This window comes from Geotrypetes seraphini, chromosome 6 (genome assembly GCF_902459505.1).
Source record: "Geotrypetes seraphini chromosome 6, aGeoSer1.1, whole genome shotgun sequence".
NCBI classification, from domain to species: Eukaryota; Metazoa; Chordata; class Amphibia; order Gymnophiona; family Dermophiidae; genus Geotrypetes; species Geotrypetes seraphini.
The window spans coordinates 226,592,983-226,612,774 of record NC_047089.1 but is presented as its reverse complement, the minus strand read 5'-3'; the positions used below and the strand labels follow the sequence as shown (position 1 = coordinate 226,612,774).

General features: G+C 44.1%; 1 protein-coding gene across 2 annotated transcripts in view; it reads right to left on the bottom strand.

Moving 5' to 3' along the window:
• Window positions 1–221: 221 nt before the first annotated feature.
• The window catches only part of ASMTL (acetylserotonin O-methyltransferase like), a 53,672-nt gene continuing 34,101 nt past the window's right edge, over window positions 222–19,792 (bottom strand). For both annotated transcript variants that reach the window (XM_033949021.1, XM_033949020.1), the window contains 4 exons: window positions 8,308–8,431; window positions 4,640–4,783; window positions 2,499–2,621; window positions 222–681 (listed from right to left, as the gene is read on the bottom strand). In XM_033949021.1, the coding sequence (XP_033804912.1) occupies window positions 479–681; window positions 2,499–2,621; window positions 4,640–4,783; window positions 8,308–8,431 (594 nt within the window). In that variant the 3' untranslated portion in view covers window positions 222–478. The remainder of the gene's footprint in view (window positions 682–2,498; window positions 2,622–4,639; window positions 4,784–8,307; window positions 8,432–19,792) is intronic.

Below are 19,792 nucleotides of genomic sequence, written 5' to 3'. Positions count from 1 at the left end.
GAGCATTAAAATTTTATGGACACCTCTGGTTCTTGTTTGTTCCCCTTGTCTCTGCTGTTTGCTATTTTTTTTTTTTTTGCTAATCCACCCAAAGTGATTTTATGCTGGCCCAATAAAAAAAAAAATACTAAAAACGTATCGCCCCTATTTTAACCTTTATATCTGTGCATTCATGCAGACTAACTTTACCCAAAGCATTATAGTCCAATAGTCCATTTTTTGTTGGTTAACCTTTATTTCCACGTAGAAAAAAATTCAGAAATGTCAACAAACTTATTCTGAACAAAAATAATTTAAAAAATATTTTTGTAATTTGTAATACTGTGTCACAGTATCTAAATAGCTATAATCAAGATAAAAATAAAACCAACAATAACCATTTAATTTTAGCTTTACAATTTATTATATTGCAAACTAAAATATAACAAATAAATCAGCACTTCTAGGTCATTTGTAGCACAAGACAATATAAAAGGGTTCATTCCTTAATAGCCAAAATAGCATCCAAAATATTTCCGGTGATTTTAATTTGAACATTGGTGAATCCATATTTTTGTAAAAGATGTTTGTATTCAGAGCCACTCCTCTGTTTGCCTTCCGTCATGCTTAGAGATTGCAACAGTGCTCTGGGGTTTCTTTTATCTTCATCAAGAACAATTTCTACCACAAGCAACAAATTGCCTATATTGAGTTAGAAAAAAAATTAGTTAATATTCCAAATATATTTTATAACATATATTAGCATGGGCATTCTGTTTAATTCAGTAAATATAATGAAGCTCTTTTTTTTTTTTTTGACCATGGAAAGCAGTTTTGATAATCCGCCTCTAAAATACATGCATGCTAAACCGTCTGGAACCAGTTTAGCGACTGCATTAAAGTTAACAAGTTAAATCCCTATGGGCTTCTGGGCTTTTGCCATGTGACAAACGAAAGGAATTGACCCCAAAATATCCACAAAGAAGAAAATCCAGAGAAAACCAAAAAAACTCTGTGGAGTGACGATGTTCCTTAATGGACTTTATTTGAAAGTATCAAAGTTCCAAAGGTACACTAAAATCATCCACATAAAATAATTCCATCCACATAAAAGTAAATCATCCACATTAGAGCCTTAAAGGACCTAGTCCGCTAGGGATACAGGACCCAACATGGTCCGCGTTTCAACAAAAAGTCTTCTTCAGGGGTCCCTGGGGTCCTATAAAGGTGAGTACGTGGGAAACAATTGTGTGGTGAGCCGGAAGTGAGACACTGCTCACCATTATAGGATCCCCAGGGACCCCTGAAGAAGACCTTTTGTCGAAACGCAGACCGTGTTGGGTCCTGTATCCCTAGCGGACTAGGTCCTTTAAGGCTCTTATGTGGATGATTTACTTTTATGTGGATGGAATTATTTTATGTGGATGATTTTAGTGTACCTTTGGAACTTTGATACTTTCAAATAAAGTCCATTTAGGAACATCGTCACTCCACAGAGTTTTTTTGGTTTTCTTTTGCCATGTGACACCAACTAGTGCAGCTTCACAAAAGAGGCCCTTAGTATCTGCAATAATTCATTTGATTTGACTTTTGTGATTGAGGGCCAGATTATCAAAACTTAAAGTTGTCTTTAGTGCAGTCGCTAAACCGGTTCCAGACGGTTTAGCATGCAAGTATTTTAGCGGCAGATTATCAAAACTGCTTTCCGTGGTCGAAACCCCCCCCACAAAAAACTAACTCAAAAATCAGTTCAAATGGTATTAATTTAACCTGTAAAAAGGTGTTACCCATAACTTACTGGCCTTTATTTCTCTATAGGCAATCAGAATAGCACATTGCCTTAGGCATAAACAGTCAAAAGGCAAGGGAGGCATCTTTTCAACCAAGATCAAGTCTTTATTTAAACTAGTGGTCCCAACAAGGATTCCAGTTTTAGCATATATTAGACACCTTCCTCAGGGGACACTTTGCAAAAAGACGCAGAGGGCAAATCACTCTTGTGTAGTCAAATGGTAATGCTCAGAGCAGTGCAAAACAAAAGTGAAAAGCTTTCATTTTGCACTGCTCTGAGCATTACTGCTTGACTACACAAGAGTGATTTTCCCTCAATGTCTTTTTGCAAAGTGTCCCCTGAGGAAGGCGTCCTCTATACGCCGAAACTGGGATCCTTGTTGGGACCACCAGTTTAAATAAAGACTTGATCATTGGTTGAAAAGACACCTCCCTTGCCTTTTGTTTGACTCTTTATTTCTCTATATTCAAGTGGAATCAAAACACCAACTACGCTAGTTTATACAAATTTTTCTAAAAAAAATTTACTTTTACAATTTTTCTAGTACATCTTTTTGCTCCAGGATGCATCAAGGACTTTAGATGATAAAATGTAAATTTTACAGAAATGATTATCCCCTCTAATTTTCTTGCTGCATCTTGGAATAAGACTTCCAAGATACAGCAAGCATAATAATAAAGTTAAGGTTTTTCACTAAAGTAAGATTACATAAAGATATATTTCTTACCTGGTTTGCAACTATCAGATACTTTGGTTAACAAGGTATGGAGCTTCTCATCAGAGCAATCATGCAAAACTCGAGAGAGAATGTATAGATCTGCCTCAGGAAGGTTGTCTTTAAAGAAGTCACCTGCCAGAAAAATGTCATTTACAATAAAGGTTTCCAGAAAGCACATTTAAACAAATAAAACCAGATTTTGGACTTGAGAAAGTGGCTAAATTTGATCAAAATGGTAATTTTTGTGGGTGTTGGGGAGATTACCCTATCTGGGTACTTCCACAATTCTTTTATTTATCTGCAATAGGAATTTTCATTAGGCAGATTTTGATTTGATTTCTGTGGAATATAAGCATCTTTATTGTCCTACTGTATATTGCAACTTGTGTCTTTATATTTGACATGGTCGGTTGATTCATCTGACATGTAGAATTTTAATATGAGGGTGTGAGATCTTAGGAGGACTCTTATAAGATTGTTCCATCCCCAGCAGCCTTACACTAATTTATGGCATAGCTCTAAGAGGTGTTTAATGTTATTCTCACTTCATAAAACTTTAATGCTGCTGTCATTTCCAGCCAAGGTGTGTGAGCAATGTTCCCTCTAAGCTGCATGGCCATACACCTCTTTTAAAGACCCCACACAGCAATTTAGGACTACCACACAGCATCAGCACTTCCCTCCTACCGCTATCCTGACTGCTTTTCTAAACTAGCAGCGGCAGCAGCAAAACAGACTGTCTTGCTTCCTGCTGGCAGCACCCACAGTCTCAATAAGATCAACTGCTAGCTGTGACCTAGAACCGGGAAGAGTATGATGAAGGGGTGTGACCGGCACCTGTGTGTACTAAGGCTGCGATTGCTGTGAGGGAGGCTGTTTTTGCCACTTGCTGCTTGTTTAGCGAAGCAGCAGCAGTGGCTGGGGTGGCCATGGGAGGTAGGAGATATGGCACAAAAAGCAGCAGCAGTCAGATGTCAAGTGGGGAAGAGACAGGAGGGAGATCTGATGAAAGGGGGAGGAGGTGAGAGAGAGGAAGACGCTGGATGAAAAGAGATGGGGGCAGACACTAGGAGATACTGATGGAAAGGGAGAAGAGTGCAGATCCTGGTTGGAAGAGGGGAGAAAAAGAGGGCAGATGGTGTCAGGAAGAGACAAAGATGGGAGTTGATGGAAGGAAGAAGTGAAAGGGGAGACGCTGGATGGAAGTTAGGGAAGAGACAAGAGAGGTGGCTGATACTAGACCGGAGGATATAGAAGGGGAAGAGAGGGGGAAAGAAACTGTATAGATGGAAGGAGACAGGATGGAGATGTGATAAAAGGGGAAAAGTGGTGAGAGAAGATGACATTGGATAAAAAGAGAGAGGGGGCCTGATGCTGTACAGTAGGGGGAGACACTAGGAGATACTGATGGAAAGGGAGAGAGGGTCAGATGCTTTATAGAAGGGGATGGGGAGTCAAAGGGCAGATACCATAATACTTGTACTACTTAAACCCCAGCTCTGTTTTTGTTTTTCAGTTGACGAGACTGAAAGCCCTGCCAGGCCCACTGTTTCATTCCTCAAACTCCACGTATCCTATCTCCCACCTCTCCTCTCTTTCCCCTGCATTCCATTCTCATTCCCCTGCCGCCTTCACCTTCTTCAGAATTCACATCCAACCCAGTATCTGCCCACTGCTTCTCCCAGTCCTTCCAGCATCTGCCCTTTACTTTCCTCCCTCCCTCCGATAACCTGAATCTCTTCTGCCGGCACTCTGCCTCTGCTCTACTGGCATTACAGGCAAATTCCAAAATTACAGTGTTAGCAAAGAAAAAGGAACAATAGAACAGGCTCCTGCCACACCAGTCCCAGCTGGTTTCTCCTTGAGTTTTGCTGATAGAGACTGGAAATCCTAACTGTTCTGGTCTTCAGCTCCAATGCAGATGAACATGATACCCTCTTCAAAAAACATATACATGATACATAAAACTCTAGTATGCCCGAATAATAAGGAAACATTTCTTCACAGCCAGAGAGGTGGATACACAGAGTGGGGAAACCAGGGTGAAAGCATGATGTGAAACTGCTGTAGTAACACAGATGGAATTTCTTTGCCATATTTTGTTCAGCTTTCTAAAGACATGCAAGTCATATACATGTTATTATACACACCTTTGGTGAATGCCACCTGAGCAGCGCATTGTCCTAACGGTTGAAAAGAAGAAACATTTTCAATGACATGGGGAAGGTCAAACACCGTAACCCTTAAGTTTGGGTATATCTGGACCAATTCATGTGCTAGAGTTCCAGTACAACCTGTGGGGGAAAAACAACATTGCTGAAAGGAAAAAAACCCCAACAAGCTAGTTTCTACATACCTGTCTCATAGATAAGTTCTATGCAATTACTGTATCTGATGTTTCATTGTTGCACCACTAGTGCTTACATGCATCTAGAAAGAAGTTAAAGCTCAGTTTTCTTTTACCATTAATACTCTCCTTGCACAGCTATGTACTGAATGACTGTAATCCAATTGTGACTCATATACAGGCCAATTTTCAAACTGCCTTTTTTAAGACAAAATTCACAGATATATTTAGAACCAGCTCAACCACTGGATCTGGTGAAGTTCTGGCCCAGGGTGCTGAAATCCTTGGAACCCCGAGATCACCTGATTCAAAGTTTTCTCCCCCTTCTCTCTCTAGCCCCTAGTCTGGCATTGCTTCCTCTCCTCCCTCCTTGATCCTCTAAACATTACCTTGCTTGCTGAAAACAAAGGCAGGCTGCTTTTGGCTAGCCCTGGGTCTACCTTCTGCTGCATCCCGTATGCAAATTCCTGTCAGCGGGACACGGCAGTGGGAAGACCCAGGGCTGGCCAAGCAACCTGCTGTGCTTGCTATTGCTACCAGCAAGTAAGGTAACGTTTAGAGTGCCGCGGAGGAAGGAGGGGAAGAGGAGAAGGAGCAATGCTGGACTAGGGGCTTGAGAGAGAAAACCTAGTCATAACCCTTTGAGCTGGCTCTGGATACATTTTATCCAAAGACTCTGCTCCAAGTTTCAAAGCGAAAGTAGTCAGGTACTTACACTTTGAAACTAGCTCAAACAATTGCATGTGTGTTTTTTTTTTGTGTAGGTAGAAAGAACATTGCTGGAAAATGACACACAGAATCGAAAAGTGCAGAACTACATATATACTTTTTCATTCCTGAGAATTCCTACTCTAAACAAGGCTAAAAGCACACGTACTGTGGAATTACACACTGCACCAGCAGATTTTAGACAGAGGAAATATGTAGAGATCAATAGTTAGTGGAAACAGGAGACTTCTTCCTTCTCTTTACAGAATGCATATTGGGATGCAGTAAACCCTGCCTTTGGAGAAACAGCAACTTTAAACTTCTAAACTCTAATTCCATTTCTAATTATAAGTCATTCTGGCCATCTCTAAAGGCGAAGACTGGTTTAGAGTTTCAACTGTTTCAGCAGAGAATTGGGAGGAACAAAAGAAGAGATAGCTAGGCAGTCAGCAGTAATAAAAGGATAAATAGTCACTGTGCAGAAGAAGCTGAGCTGGCCACAATTACTTAGGCCAGGGCTGCCCGTCTGGTCCTCGAGATCTATTGGCAGGCCAGGTTTTCAAGATATCCACAATGAACATGCATGAAAGAGATTTGCATACCAAGAAGGCAGTGCAGGCAAATCTCTCTCATGTATATTCATTGTGGATATCCTGAAAACCTGGCCTGCCAGTAGATCTCGAGGTCCGGACTTGGGCAGCCCTGACTTAGGCAATATTCTGAATACTGGTTTTGACCACTGCGGCACTATCTGTGCAATGGTGGGGTGGTGCTGAAGTTATGTGGGCACCAATGATATTCAATACCAGTCCTTGCATACCTAAGCAGGCAAGTTAGACTTTGGAAATAACTGAGCAAAGATAGGACAGCCAGGTATGCAGGTACAGTACTGCATATTGGTTGTAGCTATGTAACTTCCAGGTATCACCACAGACCAATGCCAGTGCTCAAAGTCCAGCACTGAATATGGAGACCTACTTCGCTCCTCCTCCATTCCAGCAGGGGAGAGCCGACGGAGGAGGGCTGCAGTCCGGCCATCGGACCAACGGTTGGCTTGGGGGCCCGTTCAAGCTGGACTTCAGTTTTGACTGTTTTGATTTTATTTTCACTTCTTCTTTTTAGTTTATGATATATTTTTTAATCTCACTTATTGTTTTACCACTTATTTTGTTTTATTTTATCATTCAAATTTCATTTAAATTTCTATTGCTTCAACGGTTCTCCCTCTGCATCTATTCTTATCTCCCCTCTTTTTTCAACCTTTCAAAGTCCTTTAGATCATTGTAGTCTTATTAGAATGTTTATTTTCTTATTTTTCTCATCTATTCTCTATTTTATTTCTTCATTACTCTACTAATTGTCATTTTTCCAGGTACTTTATTTAGATTGTGAGCCTTCGGGACAGCAAGGGAATTTCTAAGTACCTATTTTACTTATAATTTTAATGCACCCTATTTTTCTGTAAACCGTTTAGAATCCTGGTATACCACATATACCAGTCTGGTATATGTGGGCCGGACTTCTCGTCCCATACATATCAGACTGAACGAGCACAAATCGCGCCTTAAAACTAAAAACGTTCAAGCTCCTATGGTTGAACATTTCTTAAGTATGCAACATAATATGGGTCAGATTCAATGGCGGGTGATAGAAAGCCTTGAGATGGGAAGGGAGGGAGGTAATAGTGAACAAATGCTAAATTTTAAAGAACAACGGTGGATTTACCATTTAAACACTGTAACACCCCATGGTTTGAATGGTGAATTGGAGTGGGGTACTTTGATTTAGTCAGTTGTGCCGGGTGGAGGGCTCTGGTAAGAAATTGAGTTAAAACTAAATTAATTGAAGCAGTATTTCCACCTTAAAACCGGCTTTTGGTCCCGTGACGCTGTTGCCACGTTTTCACGTGAGTACAGTGCTCCCGGGTTAGACTGTATATAATGTTAGCAGAAGACGCTGCCGCCATCACTAAGGACTGAGTGGTCGTACGTGCTGGCGGCTTAATACTGGGGTAAGAGGGTTGCTGTTTGGGTGATTTCAAAGGGATGTGGATTACTTAGAGAGCAATAGTAGGATGTATTTATATTAATATAACTTTTGCTGTTTTCGTAGGGGGTTTTCCTTGATAAAGCTACTTATAGCGAAACATGTCGGTTTGACATTCCCCTTGCCAGAGGCCACACGAAAAAGCTAAGTAACAGCTTTTAAATATCAATCTGAATATTATATAAACTCTGATATAAAGCAAGAGTAAATAATAGAAGAAAGCAAGAGTAAATAATAGAACGTGATAATTAACATAACAACAGGACCCGATGACGAGTAGACACATAAAGCTTGGAGCAATGAAATGTTATTGAGCTCCAAGTGGTGCCGCTGAGGATCCTTGAAACTTGACTAAAAATCTGAAGGCATAAGGGTATACTAATGGTGGTGAAGTTGTGCTGCCATTTGAGTTATACCAAAGAAAAATGAGACACAAGACAACATAGTAACAAACCCGAAACTGATTTATAACAAATACAAGAAAATCTGAACAGAATTCTCGACTCTATCAGCAACCAATGGAGTTTCAAATAAAAAGGAGTGATATGCTCCCATTTTTTTAAACCAAAAATGAGGTAAGGACACAGATGGAAGCTGCTCAGGGTTGTCTTCTACTTGGCTATATGCTTTCTAACCAGGGGAATTCAAGGAACAAATCAGAATGAAATCCACCATTTCTTGAGTCAAAATCAACCATATACAAAACTTTTACCATACCTCCTAAGTCACAGGCAGATTTCACCTTGGAAAGGTCAAAGGCTGTTGCTATGGCTCTTCCTGTCACTTTGACAAAGCTGTGCATGGCACTCAAGCGTTGCTTCACCAGCATGTTTTGAGAGTCCTTGGAATTCAAAGAAAATGATGAAAAAACATCATTTAGACATATAAGTTTATGTGAAAAATTTAAAATATGAAATATACCTTTAATATTGCAAATTATCATATTTAATTCAGTTTCAAGGTTCTCTGTTTTCTTGATCTTCTTTCAACTCATATCACCAGGTGTTGAAGGCCATTTTTTTTTTCTTTTTTTTGCATGTAACAAGTGAAACGACTGCAGTAATACTGAGATGATACCTCTAAAACGATGAGCCTATCCTTGCGATGTCAGCTGAACAGTTTTTACATGCATGTAGTTGACAAATCACTGTATACCGGGGGCAATTTTCAAAGGGAAGGATAGGTGCTTATTTTGGAAATCTTCTTTCTAGTAGATAGGAATATCAGTCTTGACCAACAGGTTTTAGCCCTTCTTGACTGCGAAGTGTGTAGTGTGTAGAGAGTAGAGAATGACGAGGACAAATTTTCCCCATCCCCACGGATCTCTATCCCCATCCCATCCCCGTGAGCTCTGTCCCATTTCTGCAAACTCTGTCCTCATCTACACAAGTTTTGAACTCTTTAAAATCATAAGTGTTTGAGGCTTGGGACAGGACAGGGATATTGCAGGGATAAGGCAGATCTTACAGAGAATGGGACTGGATAGGGATATTGAGATCCCACGGGTATGGAGACAAATTTGTCCCAATGTAATTCTCTAGCCTTATTTACATATTCTTCTGCTTCACCTCCCCTCATTCTAGGCTGAGCTGGACCTCCTCAGTCTGTATCAAAGTTGATAGTCAGCCCTAGAGTGTATATAAGAGAGAGAGAGGGGACACAGGGATTCTCCCCGACACACCACCAGTCTGTTCTGTTCAACAAGGACAGTTTGAAATATAAACACACGTAACTCATAACGAGGTGGAAACGAATATGCCACCTATCTGTGTGCAACCTACATCAGAAGTTCTAGAATTTAACACTTGTAATTGTTATTCTATAGGAATTAAACCTCTTCTCCTCCCTGACTGTGCTAGACAGTGGAGGTAAACAAAGCATCTGACCATATAGGCATGTCCGAGACAAAGGGTTATGGTGCTCTGAGCCAACTTTAATGACGGTGCCCCACCCCCAAAGCTTAAGCTTTCTCCCCTTCTCTCTCAAGCCCCTAGTCCGACATTGCTTCTTCTCCTCTTTCCTGCCTTCCTCTATGGCCCTCTAAATGTTACCTTACTTGCTGGTAGCAATAGCAAGTACAGCAGGTTGTTGTGGCCAGCCCTGGGTCTTCCCTCTGCCGTGTCCCGCTGACAGGAATTTGCAGAAGGGATGCAGCAGAAGGAAGACTCAGGGCTGGCCAAAAGCAGCCTGCTGTTGCTTTCAGCAAGCAAGGCTATATAGGCATATCTGAAACAGGGCAGGCATCAAGACTGGTGTTCCTACCTATTAGAAAGATTACCAAGGTTAAGTACCTAATCTTCCCTTCTAATGCAATAGGGACATCAATTTTGATCAACGGGACATACCAAAGCAGTCCCTGGATATTAGAGTGGGACAGGTAAGCCTGCTGCCAGTATAGCAGAACCAAACTAAGAATCCTTTCTGGCTGCGACATCCACCCTATAAAATTTGGCAAAAATATGAAGGCTGAAGCATGTGGCCGCCCTACATATTTCTTCAGGCGAGGCTGATTTTTGCCTCTGCATAGGATAACGCAACGCCCCCTTGTGGAGTGTGCTTTCAAGATTACAGGAGACTGTTTTCCACTCCCGATATAAGCTGAAGAAATAGCCATCCAAATCCATCTGGAAATGGTTGCCTTTGACACTGGCCTACCTCTTTGTGTAGCCCCCAGGTGCATGACGAGATGATTGGATAGTTGAAACTCATTTGTTACTTCCAAGTACCGAAGGAGAATTCTCTGAACATCCAGGGATTTCATAACCATCCTCCTTCCTTGCTCCAGTGGGTATAAAAGCCGGGAGATGCACTTCCTGGTTTGCATGAAAACTCAAAACTATTTTTGGTAAAAAGGAAAGAATTGTTCTTAATGAAACACCAGTGTCCAAGATTATGAGAAAAGTCTCCCTGCAGGACAGAGTCTCTAACTCAGACACCCTTCTGGCTGAGGATACTGCTACGAAAAACATGATTTTAACCGTCAGGTCCATCAGAGATGCTTCTTCCAAGGGTTCTTAAGGAGCTCTAGTGTGCGCTTGTAGGACCAAATTAAGGTTCCATGTAAGAAAAGGCTGGGGTATTGGTGGATGAAGGCATAGGTTCCCTTTACAAAGCTGGACACATCTGGATGTGAAGCCAACATTTGTTTACTTGAATGCTCCCTGAAGCAGAAGAGACCTGCAATCTGCATTTTGAGTAAGCCCACTGCAAAGCCTTGAGACCCTCCTGAACAAAAGCTAGCTAACACTAATGAGATTGGACCCTTGGTCAGGTCCGCATGCCTCCGACCACACCAGAACTGGGAAAAACTCCAAAGCCTTCACATAAGCTGCTACAGTAGACTGCTTCTTCACTCTCAGCAGTGGCTATAACCATGTCAGAACAGCCTTTGCGTGCTAACTTTGTGTGCTCAAGAGCCATGTCATAATACCATAGCGGTCTGGATCCTCTAGGGCCACCGGGCCCAGAGAGAGAAGGCCCGGATGACAAGTGAGTCTGAGACCCTTGCCCCTCTGGAGGCACACCAGATCTGCATACCATAGCCGCCTCGGCCAGTCTGGTGCAACCTGAATCACCCAACCTTGGTGAGCCCTTATTCTTCAGTGGACTCTTCCTATCATTGGCCACGGAGGGAACATATACAGGAGTTCTGCCTGAGGCCAAGGCTGAACCAGAGCCTCCAGACCTTCACTTCTAGGCTCGTTCTTTTGACTGAAGAACCAAGTTGACTTCCTGGTGCTGGCTGATGCCATGAGATCGAATGTTGGGCACCCCCAACGTTTCACTATGTTGTCGAAGGCCTCCTGAGATAGAGACCACTCTCCAAGAATACTTGTTGGAAATACCATCTTTCAAAGATATCAAATCTATATACTGTATATATATATATATATATATATATATATATAAAATCGGAGGTATGTATGTGTGTATGTGCCGCGATCACGCAAAAACGGCTTGACCGATTTGAACGAAACTTGGTATGCAGATCCCTCACTACCTGGGATGATATGTTCTGGGGGTCTCGCGGCCCACCTGCACACGTGGGCGGAGCTACAAACAGAAAATCAGATTTCACCCATTCATGTCAATGGAAAAAATGTAAAAAGCTGCCATTCTCACAGTAATTCTAAAACGGCTTGACCGATTTGAACGAAACTTGGTATGCAGATCCCTCACTACCTGGGGTGATATGTTCTGGGTGTCTCGCGGCCCCCCTGCACACGTAGGCGGAGCTACAAACAGAAAATCAGATTTCACCCATTCATGTCAATGGAAAAAATGTAAAAAGATGCCATTCTCACAGTAATTCACAAACGGCTTGACCGATTTGAACAAAACTTGGTATGCAGATCCCTCACTACCTGGGGTGATATGTTCTGGGGTCTCGCGGCCCTCCTGCACACGTGGGCGGAGCTACAAACAGAAAATCAGATTTCACCCATTCATGTCAATGGAAAAAATGTAAAAAGCTGCCATTCTCACTGTAATTCAAAAACGGCTTGACCGATTTGGACGAAACTTGGTATGCAGATCCCTCACTACCTGGGGTGATATGTTCTGGGGGGCTCACGGCCCACCTGCACACGTGGGCGGAGCTACAAACAGAAAACCAGATTTCACCCATTCATGTCAATGGAAAATATGTAAAAAGCTGCCATTTTCACAGTAATTCAAAAACGGCTTCACCGATTTGAACGAAACTTGGTATGCTGATCCCTCACTACCTGGGGTGATATGTTCTGGGGGTCTCGCGGCCCACAACTCTATGTTGCTTGCTCAAGGGTGGGTTCACCCAAGAATTTATATGTTCTTGCTCCAGGAGGTGAAACTAAAATTGTTGTTTATAATCACGTTTTGCGTTAGTTGTATTGTATTCATTTTGTCAAATATTTCACATTATTATTTGAATATTGTACTTTTTATTAAGCTGTAAAAAAATACTTTCATTCACCACTATAAAGTATCTTTATTTGAATCCATTTACAGTGTTATTGCTATAATTAAATACCCGTGCAACGCCGGGGCATCAGCTAGTATTAAATACAAAAGTGTCTGGAAAAGAATGTTCTCAGTGGTGGAACTCCTTACTAAAGGAATTAAAACTAGAAAAAAAACATAAGAATAGTGTTACTGGGTCAGTGTTACTGGGTCCATCAAGCCCATTCTCACGGTAGCCAATCCAGGTCCCTAGTACCTGGCCAAAAACCCAAGGAGTAGCAACATTCCATGCTACTGATCCGGGGCAAGCAGTGGCTTCCCCCATGTTTCTCTCAATAACAGACTATGGAATTTTCCTTTAGGAAATTGTCCAAACCCTTCTATCCACTCTTATCACAACCTCTGGCAATGCGTTCCAGAGCTTAACTATTCTCTGAGTGAAAAAATATTTCCTCTTGCTTTAATATAAGAATCATCCAGGGGGAGTAATTAATATGGTGGAATTAGCTCACTACTTCACAATTCATAATTTTATTTTAAAGATACAGAGCAAGGGTGGGGAACGTCCATCCCCAGAGAACTATACAACAGTCAGGTTGAATATCCCTAAGAAATAAGTATCACATCAAATTATAAGAAGCTGTTTTTTAAAAATATCAAACTACTTTAATTTTCACAATAAGACATTTTATAATACACATCTCATATTTATCTACTCATTCTATATAAAATCACCTTCACTAAAACCCACATTGTTTCTCAACTTAGAGACTGTTTAAAAACAGGAGCCCTACCACTCAAACACCCTCATGAAATTGTTTCTCAACTTAGAGACTGTTTAAAAACAGGAGCCCTACCACTCAAACACCCTCTTGAAATACATTATACTTTTAATTTTCAAATATTCCATGCATGCTAATTAGGTACTTCCCCCCAACATGTAGACCTACCCCGTCACCCTCCCATGCCCTCATACCTTTTAAGATGAAAGTCCGGACAGAGGGATGCATACACCCTCCGGCCGGCAGGTCTACCATTCCAAAGTGGCTGGCCTTCCCCTTCCTTGTGCATTCTGGGATGCACTGGGGAGAGGCCTTAGGCATCTGGGCCAATTAGAGCCTTAGGCCATTCCTGGGGGCTGCCGACATTCTCGGGGTTGGGGTGGGAGTAGGAGGGAGTGGGCATCCCTCCTGCTGGGGACTTTGCAGGAGGGTTCCCTGCCACGGCCACTCACCTGATGGCGGCAGGGAGATTTCCTTGCCACAATCAGCTGATGGCAAGGGATCAGGCGTGATTCTCTAATCGGTGCCAGTAAGAGAATCAGGGTGGTTAGGCGGGGTTAGGTGTCTGTCCATTAGGGCAGACGTGATTCTGTAAAGGATGCCAGTCTGCGATTCTCAGCCGCTTCTTAGGTGACTGCCAAGACCTATACAGAACTTCCCCCATACTGCCTCCTATTTAGTAAGCACTAAGTTTAATATGCTAGCTGGATAACACGGGAATATCCGCTCTCCATCCATAAAGCACAGTTACTTACCGTAACAGGTGTTATCCAGGGACAGCAGGCAGATATTCTTGACTGATGGGTGACGGCACCGACGGAGCCCCGGTACGGACAATTTTAGAGTGATCTCACTCTAAGAACTTTTAGAAAGTTCTAGCTCGGCCGCACCGCGCACGCGCGAGTGCCTTCCCGCCCGACAGAGGCGCGCGGTCCCTCAGTTAGTATAAGCCAGCTAAGAAGCCAACCCGGGGAGGTGGGTGGGACGCAAGAATATCTGCCTGCTGTCCCTGGATAACACCTGTTACGGTAAGTAACTGTGCTTTATCCCAGGACAAGCAGGCAGCATATTCTTGACTGATGGGTGACCTCCAAGCTAACAAAAAGAGGGATGGAGGGAAGGTTGGCCATTAGGAAAACAAATTTTGTAAAACAGATTGGCCGAAGTGACCATCCCTTCTGGAGAATGCATCCAGACAATAATGAGATGTAAAAGTGTGAACTGAGGACCAAGTAGCAGCCTTGCAGATTTCCTCAATAGGAGTGGAACGGAGGAAAGCTACAGATGCTGCCATTGCTCTGACTTTATGGGCTGTGACGGAACCTTCCAGTGTCAGTCCGGTCTGAGCATAACAGAATGAAATGCACGCTGCTAGCCAATTAGACAACGTGCGTTTAGAAACGGGGCGTCCCAAATTATTCGGATTAAAGGACAGAAAAAGTTGGGGAACTGATCTGTGGGGTTTCGTACGCTCCAGATAGTAAGCAAGAGCCCTTTTACAATCCAAAGTATGCAGAGCTTGTTCCCCAGAATGAGAATGAGGTTTTGGAAAGAAAACAGGTAGAACAATGGATTGGTTGAGATGAAATTCAGAAACAACCTTAGGGAGAAACTTTGGATGTGTACGCAGAACTACCTTGTCATGGTGAAAAACCGTAAAAGGTGGATCTGCAACCAGTGCATGAAGCTCACTGACTCTCCTGGCAGAGGTAAGAGCAATAAGGAAAAGTACCTTCCAAGTGAGAAACTTGAAAGGAGAGGTAGCCAAAGGTTCAAATGGAGGCTTCATTAAAGCGGAAAGAACTACATTGAGATCCCAGATAACCGGAGGGGCTTTAAGAGGTGGTTTCACATTGAAAAGCCCACGCATGAACCTGGACACCAGGGGATGAGCTGAAAGAAGTTTTCCATGGACTGGCTCATGAAAAGCTGCAATGGCACTGAGGTGGACTCTGATGGAAGAGGACTTAAGGCCAGAGTCAGACAAAGAAAGTAAATAATCCAACAACGTCTCCACTGCCAGGGAAGTGGGATCAAGATGATGAAGAAGACACCAGGAAGAAAATCTCGTCCACTTTTGATGGTAACATTGCAGAGTGGCTGGTTTCCTGGAGGCATCCAGAATGGAACGAACGGGCTGAGACAAAAGAGTATCAGTCGAAGTCAGCCCGAGAGATACCAAGCTGTCAGGTGTAGAGACTGGAGGTTGGGATGTAGAAGGGTTTCCTGCTGTTGCGTAAGCAGAGATGGAAACAGAGGAAGAAGAAAGGGTTCCCTGGAACTGAGTTGAAGTAGAAGGGAGAACCAATGTTGCCTGGGCCACCTCGGAGCAATCAGAATCATGGTGGCTCGTTCCCTCTTGAGCTTGAACAAGGTTCTCAACATGAGAGGCAGAGGAGGGAAGGCATACAGGAATAGATCCGACCAGTCGAGGAGAAAAGCATCCGCTGCCAGACGGTGCGGAGAGTAAAGTCTGGAGCAGAATAGGGGCAGCTGATGATTGTGAGGAGCTGCAAAGAGGTCTATCTGCGGAGTGCCCCATTGAGTGAAGATAGACTGTAGAGTTACAGGATCGAGTGTCCATTCGTGAGGTTGGAGAATTCTGCTGAGTTTGTCCGCTAAAGAATTCTGTGCCCCCTGAATGTATATAGCTTTCAGGAAGAGATGGTGATCTATGGCCCAAGTCCAGATCTTTTGGGCTTCCTGGCATAAAAGGCGAGAGCCTGTCCCACCCTGTTTGTTGATGTAGTACATCGCAACCTGATTGTCTGTGCACAACAGAAGGACCTGAGGAAAGAGAAGATGTTGGAAGGCCTTGAGGGCATAAAACATTGCTCTGAGTTCCAGGAAATTGATTTGATGCTTCTTTTCCTGGGCTGTCCAAAAACCTTGAGTCTGGAACTCGTTCAAGTGAGCTCCCCATGCATACAGAGAGGCGTCGGTGGTGACTAGTTGATGAGGAGGCTGATGGAACAGAAGACCTCTGGATAGATTTGAGGATACCAACCACCATTGAAGAGACTGACGCAGAGATAATGTCACAGATATGTGTCGTGAGCAAGGATCCGACGCTTGGGACCACTGAGTAGCAAGGGTCCATTGAGGAGTGCGCAGGTGAAGACGTGCGTGAGGTGTGACATGAACTGTGGATGCCATGTGCCCCAAGAGTACCATCATCTGTCTGGCTGAGATGGAAGGTAGTGAAAGCACCTGCTGACATAGAGACTGAAGGGTCTGAAGACGACTGGATGGTAGGAAAGCTCTCATTTGGAGTGTATCTAGGATCGCTCCAATGAATTGAAGTCTTTGAGTGGGGATGATATGAGATTTGGGTAGATTGATCTCGAACCCCAGAATTTGTAGAAACTGGATGGTTTGGTTGGTGGCCAGGAGAACTGCTTGAGCGGAGGTGGCTTTGATCAACCAGTCGTCCAGGTAAGGGAATACATGAAGGAAGTGAGAGCGTAGAAATGCCGCTACCACAATGAGACATTTGGTGAATACCCTTGGAGATGAGGCTAGACCGAAGGGCAGTACCTTGTATTGGTAATGACAATGATTGATCATGAATCGGAGATATGGTCTTGAGGTTACATTGATCGGTATGTGAGTGTAAGCCTCTTTGAGATCGAGGGAGCATAGCCAGTCGTTTTGATTTAGAAGGGGATAAAGGATGGCTAAAGAAAGCATCTTGAATTTTTCTTTTACCAGATGTTTGTTGAGATCGCGAAGATCTAGGATGGGTCTGAGATCTCCTGTTTTTTTGGGGACTAGAAAATAACGGGAGTAGAATCCCTGCCCCTTTTGATCTAGAGGAACTTCTTCTATAGCGTTCAGAAGGAGGAGGGATTGGACCTCCTGAATAAGGAGGGCCGATTGAGGACTGTTCAAAGCAGACTCTTTTGGCAGGCTTTGAGGTGGAAGAGTCTGAAAGTTGAGAGAGTAGCCGTGGCGGATGATGTTGAGGACCCATTGGTCCGACGTGATTACTTCCCACCGGCTGAGGAACAGAGAAAGTCGACCTCCTATAGGCTGAGGCAGGAGAGCAGGAATAGGGATACTGGCTATACTGTGGAGAATGAAGTCAAAAGGGCTGTGACTTCTGCTGAGGAGGTTGTTTCACAGATTGTTGTTGCTGCTGCTGTCTGGGAGGCTGACGTTGTTGTTGCCTCTGACGCCTGGGTTGCTGAGCAGTGGTAGGTAGTGGACGAGCTGTGAAGCGGCGCTGATAGGCCGACTGCTGTCTATATGGTTTTGGCGGAGGAGGCTTCTTTTTATTTTTAAGCAGGGTATCCCAGCGCGTCTCATGAGCAGAGAGCTTTTGTGTGGTTGAGTCCATGGAATCCCCAAAGAGCTCATCCCCTAGGCACGGGGCGTTGGCTAACCGATCTTGATGGTTAACATCAAGCTCGGATACCCGAAGCCAGGCCAAACGGCGCATAGCCACCGACATTGCTGTCGCTCTGGATGTAAGTTCAAAGGTGTCATATATGGATCTAACCATAAACTTACGTAACTGGAAAAGAGACGACAGGCAGGTGTGAAAAGAATGATGTTTTCGTGAAGGAAGATACTTTTCGAAAGAAGCCATGGTGGTAAGGAGATGCTTTAAATAAAAAGAGAAATGAAAAGCATAATTACTAGCCCTATTTGCTAACATAGCATTTTGGTAGAGCCTCTTACCAAATTTATCCATGGCCCTTCCTTCTCTGCCAGGAGGGACAGATGCATATACACTGGCTCCTGAAGTCTTTTTAAGGGTGGATTCGACAAATAAGGATTCGTGTGGAAGTTGAGGTTTGTCGAACCCAGGAATGGGAATTACTTTATATAGAGAATCCAGTTTACGTGGGGCCCCTGGGACAGTTAAAGGAGTCTCTAAATTCTTATAGAAAGTTTCCCTCAAGATGTCATGAAGGGGAAGTTTCAAAAATTCCTTTGGAGGCTGGTCAAAATCAAGGGCATCCAAAAAAGCTTTAGACTTTTTGGATTCAGCCTCCAAAGGAATGGACAAGGATTCACACATCTCTTTCAAAAAACAGGAGAAAGAGGAAGTGACCTGTTTGGAGGATGGGTCAGGGACAGCCGAATCCTCCTCCTCTGAGGAACATTCGCCTTCAGAAAGAAAGGGTTCCTCTGAGTCTCCCCACAGATCAGGGTCCCTGACATGGGAAGAATGGTCCCGAGACTCAGGTGTCGACATTTGCATGTGTCGGGTTTTGCGCACCGACTTACCCGACCTCATCGATACCGCGTCAGGAGATGTTATCGGTCGCACCGGTGCCGAAGTCTGTACCGATTGATGGTGAGCTCTCGGCTCCGGTGCAAGGACTGGCATCGATACCGATGAGGTTAGGTGAAGCGGTACCGAAATAGTGGAAGCGGGTAACACAGGTTCCACAATCGGCATCGATACGGGTTGTTCCACAACCGGTACCGATAGCTCGGTGCGGGCCGGCACCGGAAGGTTCGGTGTCATGATAGCAGGAAGGAGCCGTTCTAATTGCTCCTTAAGCTGCACCTGAAGGATGGCCGTAATGTGGTCATCAAGGGATGGCACCGGTACCGCTTTTTTCTTCTGCGGTACCTGCGGTGCCGCTCGACGCCCCGGAGATGAGGAGCCCGATGTCGAGGGACTCACCTCTATAGGGGCGGAGCGCTTCCGCTGGCGTCTTACAGGCGGCAGGATTGGACTCACTGCACTCGAGGCCGGAAGACGTTCCAGCGGGGAAGGCTTCTTAGCCGGCTTACCTGACTGTTGAGACGCCGGTGTGGAATCACGCGGCGTCGAAGACGAGGGTGCCGACTGAATCGGTGCCGAAGCCGGAGTCGAAGGAACGGGGTCGGACATCTCGGCACCGAACAGTAATCGCTGCTGTATTTGGCGATTTTTTAATGTCCGTTTTTTTAGAGTGGCACAGCGGGTGCAAGTGGAGGCCTGATGCTCAGGACCCAAACACTGTAAACACCAGTTGTGTGGGTCCGTGAGTGATATAGGCCTAGCACACCGCTGGCACTTTTTAAAACCCGGTTGAGGGGGCATGAAAGGAAAAACGGCTTCCGCCAAATCGAAGGCCGAGGCTTCGATGGTGGCAGAAGGCCCCGCCGGGGAAAATCAAATTAAGAAAAGAAAAAATTGTTTTTTTGTTTTTTTTTTACGAAAAAGAAAAAAGAAACGAAATAAGGCCAATTAGCCAAAAGTTTACGCGAGCGGGAAGGCAATAGAAAAAAAGTTTCAACAGCCGTTGAAAAAAACGCGTCTTCTTAGCTCCGCGGAAACTAAGAAACTGAGGGACCGCGCGCCTCTGTCGGGCGGGAAGGCACTCGCGCGTGCGCGGTGCGGCCGAGCTAGAACTTTCTAAAAGTTCTTAGAGTGAGATCACTCTAAAATTGTCCGTACCGGGGCTCCGTCGGTGCCGTCACCCATCAGTCAAGAATATGCTGCCTGCTTGTCCTGGGATAACAAGCCCCCTCTGAAA